This window comes from Dryas octopetala, chromosome 7 (assembly GCF_963921425.1).
Source record: "Dryas octopetala chromosome 7, drDryOcto1.1, whole genome shotgun sequence".
In the NCBI taxonomy this organism is placed as follows: Eukaryota; Viridiplantae; Streptophyta; class Magnoliopsida; order Rosales; family Rosaceae; genus Dryas; species Dryas octopetala.
This window is the reverse complement of record NC_141372.1, coordinates 14,839,003-14,847,697: the sequence shown is the minus strand read 5'-3', so window position 1 is coordinate 14,847,697 and position 8,695 is coordinate 14,839,003. Positions and strand designations below refer to the sequence as shown.

General features: G+C 34.7%; 1 protein-coding gene and 1 pseudogene across 1 annotated transcript; both read left to right on the top strand.

The window, feature by feature from the left end:
• The first annotated feature begins 998 nt into the window (after positions 1 to 998).
• Positions 999 to 2,599, top strand: LOC147279977 (uncharacterized). Its single transcript, XM_086252300.1, has 6 exons — positions 999 to 1,115; positions 1,197 to 1,370; positions 1,452 to 1,559; positions 1,645 to 1,714; positions 1,814 to 1,912; positions 2,510 to 2,599. The coding sequence occupies exons 1-6, from the start codon at positions 1,075 to 1,077 to the stop codon at positions 2,597 to 2,599; spliced, it is 582 nt and encodes a 193-aa protein (XP_086108426.1). The 5' UTR covers positions 999 to 1,074.
• A 3,839-nt stretch (positions 2,600 to 6,438) lies between these two features.
• LOC147279976 (uncharacterized) lies at positions 6,439 to 7,472 on the top strand (annotated as a pseudogene).
• Positions 7,473 to 8,695: the final 1,223 nt, after the last annotated feature.

Sequence of the window (8,695 nt, the reverse complement as noted above, 5' to 3'; positions counted from 1 at the left end):
ATGGAAGAAGAGCGAGAGAAAATAATAGCAGAGGAGCGAAAATATTGGATGGATAAATTGAATTCAGTAGAGGCAGGGAAGAATTCCAAGGCTGAGGGACCAACCCCAGTAATGTTAGTCCCTATTCCCCGTACTCCCCCAACTCCCCATACTGCTGAATATGGCTCTGATAAGGCAAGCACCAATGTGGACAAAAAAGTTGTGAAGAATATTGATATGAATGTGGAGAAAGAAATAGAGATAAATGAGGAGAATGAAATTGAGAAGATTGAGAATATGGGCATGGAAAAGATTGATGATCCAAAGGAGGAGAAGCACAACACGAACATGTTGGATGCTGACTGTGTCGACCTAGACTATGTGAGTGACAAGAATAGTGTTTCGAAGGTATATATTTCATCCTAGCTTACCCAACGTTTAATTGCCTTAATTTTTTGTTGTGAAAGTCATTAAATTAACTTCTATTTTATCTTGGCTATTTGCACAGGAGAAAAAATGCATGTTGGCTGTTGGCTCACTTGAAAATATTGTTGCATACGCTACATTACTTGAAGTTGACGATGCCAACCCACGGACACTGCATGGTGTTCCTTTGGCAGAGGGATGCCTGCGGGTTGCAATTTATACTTCGTTGGATGACTCAGTTTTGCTTCCCATCCCAATTAAAGACGAAGTAGTAACTGTTGGTCAAGCTGTTGGGACAATTGTAGCATGGCCGAAAAATCTTGTAACATATCAGAGTCAGCAGGAAGTTGGTAAAGAGGTATGTTTTTATGTCTCACCTAATTGTATTGTTGTAATTTTAACTGATTTGGGTGTTTTTAAAAGCTACCTCTAACATATATTGATAATTGAACCTAGAAACGTGCCAAAGGAAAGGGCGAGAAGCAAAATAGGGGGAAAGAGATTGTGTTGAATCTTCAAACAATGCCTACGCCACTGAAGTTGTTGTGCATGTATGCACAAAATGTATTGAATGATGGTCAGACAATCAACTTTTTAATAGAGGCAGATGTTTTTGGGGCAACTCGTAAAACCCACCTTCTGTGTGAAGATATTGTCCAATTTGGTGGCATGGTTGAAATATCAGCAACCTGCATTGTGGTTTACATGAGGTATTTAATGAGACTACTTTTCTATACATATTTATATCCAGCAAAAGAGATTATGCAATTACTTACGGAATATTTTTTTAGGCACCTCTACGATGTGGTAAAGAGGTCAAAAATGCTAAGTATGGTTGGTTTTGTTGACCCTGCGAGAACTGGTGCGATAGGGTGTGGAAATGTAACTGAAAGATCAAGGTACTTGGCAGATAGGTTCGCTGGATCTCGTGATGATAAGATTTTTTTGGTCCCTTACAATTCCGGGTAAGTTAATCATTTATGTGGTCATTGTAAATACTGATTTCCAACCATATAAGGTATTTAATGAGAATTATAAATGTGTAGATATCATTGGATGCTGACTGTTATCAATCCGGACAAAGAGATTGTCTATTTCATGGACCCAATGAGAAGACGTCTGATCGGCGATGAATGGAAAACTGTGGTAGACAAGTAAGTTGATTAGATGCCTCATCAGTTATAAGTTCATTTACATATATCAGCAAGTGTTAAAATCATTTGGTTTTTCATGCGATAGTGGGATTAGAATCTTCAATGCTCAAGGGAATAGGCAAGGGCGTAAGGCAATAATCTGGAAAAATATGGCGGTAGGTTGGCTTGTTTGTAGTTTGCTTTAAAACTCAAATAACAGATTGCTAAGTGGACTGTATATGTGCTCATTCTAATTAATGTTTATTTGCATTTAGGGCATTCCTCAACAGCCAAGTGATAAGGAGTGTGGCTATTTTATTATGCGTTTTATGAAGGAAATAATTGAAGATGAGAGCTTAGCTTTTGTGACTAAGGTATGCATTAGTGAAGTATAAGTAACTTGGCATTATGTTGGTCATGTGAACTCTGAGTAGTGATATGAAAATTGTCTTTTACTTGGAAATGTTGAAATTCTTTTCTTTGTTTTGTGGCTGAAAAATTGGAAATGTAGTAAAGGAATAAAAGGAAACAAATTAGCTTGGGGGAGTCTGTTTTGGGTGCATGCAGATTGGGAATACTGGGTGGATTCTTTCAAACTTGTGGAAGTGACCATGTTATATAGCTAGGCCCATGTTTGATGATCACTTGTGTGAATTTGAGGTTGATTTCAGTTTGATTCTAATTAATGTAGTTATGCACTTATATTATTAATAACAAATTCATGAGTGGTCTGGTGCAATTTCTTTAGGCCATTGGGGGATTCTGTTTTGGGTGCAGTTAGCTTAGGACATTTTGCTGGTTATATATGTGTGCTTGATTCTTAATTAATGTAGTTGTGCACTTATATCATGAGTTGTCTTGGCCTTTTTTACCTAAGGGGCATATTGATTATTTCTTTATTGGATTCATTATGTTTTTATTTTGAGTTGAATTTTCTTTTTAATTACTACTCCATTTTTGCCTTGTTTCAGTGGGAGCGAAGGAAGGACAATACTTATACCCAAGAAGATATCGATGAAGTCCGGACTGAATGGGCAAACTTTGTGGGGCAGTATATGTAGATCGAGTAGAAGGTGGATTTTTGACGTATAGCATTTTTGAACTTGATTTTGTAGGCCATGTGTTTAGCTAGACTAGCTTGGGGTATATATATATCATTGATCACTTTGCTAGCTTCTTTTGGGTGCTGCCAAGATTGATAGCTAGGCTTAATTAATTGCTAGATTAGATTGATGGCAGCAAATTGGTAGATTACAAACTTGATGGTTGATTTTTGAGTTATAGATGGTTTTTGTGTATGGCATGGCTGGTTGTGTGAATAGCATTGGGTTTAGAGAGTAAACTACATATATACAATTACTAGCTACCTTGAAATTCCTTTTAATATTTGGTACTTTATCAATTCCAAAATCCTTATTTATTGTGGATTAGTTTAAATTTGAGCAAATTGTGATTTTGTGAATTAATGTATAATTTATTAAGAATGTTAACATTATAAAGGGAAACATGCTACTTGGAACAATGGTGTTGTACCAAAAACACCTAGCTAGCTATTTCAGGTACTGCGTGCATATGTGAACCAAATGTAAACAGGAACATTTTACAACAATTTTTCTAACGAAATCGTGGTCTGTAATATTAACTTACAATAGTTCCATATTAGAAACCGTTGTATAATCCATAACAATACCACACAAACCTTAGAAAGCCGATGTATCTAATATCTAGAGACATCTAATTAAACTTGAAATTAGTATCTTACACAACGGTTATATAGTTAAAATCTGATGTTCTTAAATTCATAATACAACGGTTTCATATAAACACCGTAGTATGAAAAACATATATACATCTCAAACACCTATTTTTAGAATGATCTATACCACGGTTAGGATCCAAAAACCGTTGTTTTAAGGAGTATTTCACCTTGTGTTTATCACTAAAGTAGTTGTAAAATACATGTATTAGTAAACGTAACCGTTGTGTATATATATACTCAACAACAGTAGCCTTTAAACCATGAGATTTTTAGGATGTATATACAACGGTTTTTTTGTCATTACCATTGTGGTAATGTAATGAAGACAACGGTTTCATATAAACACCATAGTATGAAAGACATATACACATCTTATACACCTATTTTTAGAATGACTTATACCACGGTTAAAATCCAAAAACCGTTGTGTTAATGAGTATTTCACCTCGTGTCTATAACTAAAATAGTTGTAAAATACATGTATTAGTACACGTAACCGTTGTCTTGAGAACATAAAACAATGGATTCTAGGAGAAACCGTTGTGTAGTTATATACTCAACAACAGTGGCCTTTAAACCATGGGATTTTTAGGATGTATATACAACGGTAGTTTGGTAATTACCATTGTGTTAATGTAATAAAGACAACGGAAAATAACCGTTGTGTAATGGTACCCCCAATAGACGTCGGTCGATTAGACGACGGTATTTTGGCAACTTACACAACGGATAAAATCCGTTGTGTATTACGTTTTTTGTAGTAGTGATGCTTTATGATTTGATAATTTGATTGAATAATGGAGCATGTTATTGCTTTTGAAATTAAAAAAAAAAAAAAAACAGATGTGTTGATTGCCCTATCCTCATTTATCTTGGTGATCTTAATGGTTAAATCATATATACACCAGAGGAAGAAGTTCCTCTGATCTTTGTTGCTCAATGTCTAACTTTGGGAAGAAAATATATGGATGGTTTCTAGAGGCAGAGATATGTGGTAGTAGGATCTTTTGATTTGGGCTTAAGAAAATAAAGCGTATATACCCAAGTTACTTTCGTAAAAATAAATATTTGGAATAATCCCTAAAAAAAATAAAAAATAAAATAAAAATAAAAAAAATAAAAAAATACATCATCCCAATTCAACTAAGCATGGCAATCATATGTACATGCTAGCATCAAGTTTGAATTTTAACATGTTAAATACATCAAGATATGAGTCAAATTTCATTCACAGGTTGGCAGCCAAGTTCACGTACATTCAGAAACAATCACATTCACAAGCATTCAAGGTTCATTCACATTTCAACCATCAAGCACTTGTGCATCCAAGTTTATTACTTATATATATATATATATATATATATATATATATATATATATGAAAAACATAGCTTTTTTTGGTAAGCACCACTTCCCCTACCTCAGTTAAGTAGATGCCACCAAAGCTAAGAGTGCTCACAAGGGAAATTCTATATCTAACAATTTTCTTTTCTTACCCATCATCATTCTCACTACACCCAACATTCACTTTTTTTTTTTTTTTTTTTTTTCATTTTCTCATTATACCCAATCTACTTTCCTATAACACCCTTATGTTAGTAAAACATACTTACATTAACATTAGAATTTATCTCCTTACCCAACATCACTCTCACATGTACCAATACCCACATCACCAAATACCCAACTTCTAAAGCCAAACCCTTTGCCACCGAGGCTAGCCTTCCTTGCCGATATATGCAACCACCCACTGCAACCGCCGCCCAATCAGCCTTAAATTTGCTTCAAACAAACATTGGCAACCCCACATATTCTCATTTTTCCATCAATTAAATAAATCAGACACATTTTCTTGTTATAAATCATAAGGATTAATGTGTGGATGACCACTATTATCATATTGTCATTATGGTATAACCTATGCCTTAATGACATTTTTGTAACCTATGTACTAATGGTGGTAATTAGTGATTTATAACTTACAAATTTATGGGTGGAGTGATTTGTATTGACCATCCTATCATTGTAACCCTATAAATAGGCATCTCTACCAAAGATGAAATACACAAGCCTTTTGAGAAACACTCTTAGTTTATAACATGTTATCAGCACAAAGAATCTCTTAATATATTTTCTTTCTTATTACATCGTAGTATTGTTTATTATTCTTTTCAATGTTGTACTGTAAGTCGCAATGATAGCATATTTTGGACAATGCAATTTTTTGCATTTTTGATTACCAATGTGCCATTGTGCAAGTTTTCGCATGTTTACTAATCTTTCTAATTTTATTTACTATTACTTTGAACTCGTGTGTTGCTTTATTTTTACATATGCGTGTGCTTCCAGTTAAGTTTAATCCATTTGAGATTGTTTTACTCTAACTAATATAGCCATTTTTTATACTTGATTCTTTTGGATGTTTTAATATATTGTTTTTTAAATGGATTAGTCTATGTATAATTCGTTTTCTAGGTGCTACTGTTTTCGTCCATTACTTTTGCTTCGGGTTCATCACCATATATTTGTAATCATATAATTGGTTCATCATCAATTTTAAAATCTATTAAGAGCTTTTATTTTTATTCTGAAAATTTGGCTATTAATTTGTTATTGAGTAACGTGAACTTTCTTTTGTCTGTTACAATTTTCTTTGATCTTTATGGTATTTGTTTTTACTTTACCTATATTTTAAATATTCGATCATTTATTTATATTGTCTGTTGTTTGATTTTATATTGTTTAAATGTTATCTTTTCATTTGTACATTTATGTATTGTACGTTCATTTATGCAAAATGTATGTGTGTATATATATATATATATTATATATATTTATCATCAATAATAAATAGGACCTGAAGTTCCTAATTTTAATTATATTGTATTCAGCTCAAGCTTATTGACTCTTGGAACCTGAAGTTTCTATTATTTTTTATTTTTTTTTTTTTAAGAACCCGAAGTTCTAAATTAGACACACATATCCAAACATGAAGATTGAATGTCCATTGAAATATATTAATATTAACCAAAAGTTCATGGATCCCAACATTGTAAACCCGAAGTTTATATTTTATGTTCTTAAATATTGTATCAATGGATCCTAATTTATTATTATTTTATTATTATGTAGAGACCAAGAATGACCAACTTGACTAAGCTTGAGTTTGTTGAACTTGATATCTCGGGGAAGAATTATCTCTCATGGGTCTTGGATGCTGAGATTCATCTTGAAGCTATGAATCTTGGGAACACCATCAAGGAAGGCACATACACATCCAAGCAGGACTGCGCCAAAGCCTTGATTTTTCTTCGTCACCATATCCATGAAAGACTTGAGAGTGAATATCTGACGGTCAAAGATTCATTAATTCTTTGGCAAAATTTGAATGAGCGATATGATCACCAGAAAACTGTGATCCTTCCAAAAGCTCGCCATGATTGGATGCAACTTGCGTCTCCAAGATTTCAAATTTGTTTCTGAATACAATTCTGCTATGTTTCGAATTAGCTCCTACCTGACATTGTGTGGAGAAAACATAACAGATGAGGATATTTTGGAAAAGACTTTTTTCCACATTTCACGCCTCGAATGTGCTCCTGCAACAGTATCGAGAGCATCAATTCAAAAAATATACAGATCAAATATCTTGTCTCCTACTGCTTGCTGAGCAGAATAATGAGCTTTTGATGAAGAATCATCAATCTCGTCCAACAGGATCGACACCATTCATTGAAGTGAATGCCACTACATCACGTACGTGGTCGTGGTCGTGGCAGTGGTCGTCACAGTGATCAAGGTCGTGGTGGTCACAACCATAACTTGGGTCCCAAAATACCCAAACTTCCCATCACCACCAGAAGTGGAACAATGCCAAAGGGAAAGGTCCAATGAATAAAGCTACTAAACATTCTGAGAATGTTTGCCATAGGTGTGGTGTGAATGGTCATTGGTCTAGGGCCTGTCGTACGCCCAAACATTTGGTGGATCTTTATCAAGCTTCATTAAAAGAGAAAGAGAAAAATGCGGAGACCAACTATGTTGACCAATTTGATCAAATGGACATTTCTGATCCAATGGACATGACCCATCTTGAAGCTTCAGATTTCTTTGCGGACATGGATGTGAACTTTTTTGGTCCTATGATTGGTGATGGGATTGTCCCTCCCAACTAAATTGTTTTTTTTTTTTTTAATAATCTATCTATGTTGTTTTTTTGTTTTCTCTTTATGTTTCACTACAAGAAAAACATACTTGGGCGACGAAATTTTGGGCGACGAACATATATTCGTCGCCCAAAGTACTTTTGGGCGACGAACCAAAAAATTTGTCGCTCAACATCATGCAACTTTGGGCAACGAACAACTCCGTCGCCCAAAGATACTTTGGGCGACGAACATAATGTTCCTCTCCTAAATTCACTTTGGGCGACGAAATTATGTCGTCGCCTAAATTGAAGCGCCAAAAAAATAATTCACAATTACATTGGGCGACGAAACTGTATATTCCTCGCCCAAACTAACTTTGGGCGAGGAATATGAAATTCCGTCGCCCAAATATGTTTTAGGCGACAACAACTTTCGTCGCCCAAAGTTAGTTTGGGCGAGAAATATACATTTTCGTCGCCCAATGTAGTTTGGGCGACGAAATTGCATACTCCTCGCCCAAAATAACTTTGAGCGACGAAGATACGATTTCTTCGCCCAAAAATATTTTGGGCGACCATAAATTTCGTCGTCCAAACTTCATTGGGGCGAGGAACATACAGTTTCGTCGCCCAAAGGACCTTTGGGCGACGAAACTGTATGTTCCTCGCCCCAAGGCTCATTCCCTTTTTTTTTTGGTACAAATTATATGTATGTTATTTATACAATGCGATTGTGTTTCCAACGATCCGAACCGTTCAACTTTTAATTCCTCATTGAAAGATCAGCATTGCAAAAAATTAGGATTATTAGAGATGTAAAAGTTATGTAACGGTGCTCGAATGTATGAACGATTAAAAATTTGCTAATACTAATCGATGGAGTAGATAAATTCCGATTTGGGCGATTTTTTGCAGGAATGATCTTTGAGTATAAACAAATAAAATGAACGGCTCCGATCGTTGAAATTACATTGTAATCTTCACAATTGTTGAATCGACAAAGTTTCAATGAAAAAGCTATCGACAAGTGTATTTGTATGTAGAATATCACTTTTCTAATGTGTTTTTAACGATCCGAATCGTTCTTTCTTAGTGCCCCACTCAAAGATCATCTGTGCAAAAAATTATCTCAATTGGAGATGTAGAAATTAGGTTTGGCATTTAGGGTGTATGAACGATCTTGATTCTTATAATAATAATCGAACGTGTAGATGAACTTCGATTGAGTCGATTTTTTGCAGGGTTGATCTT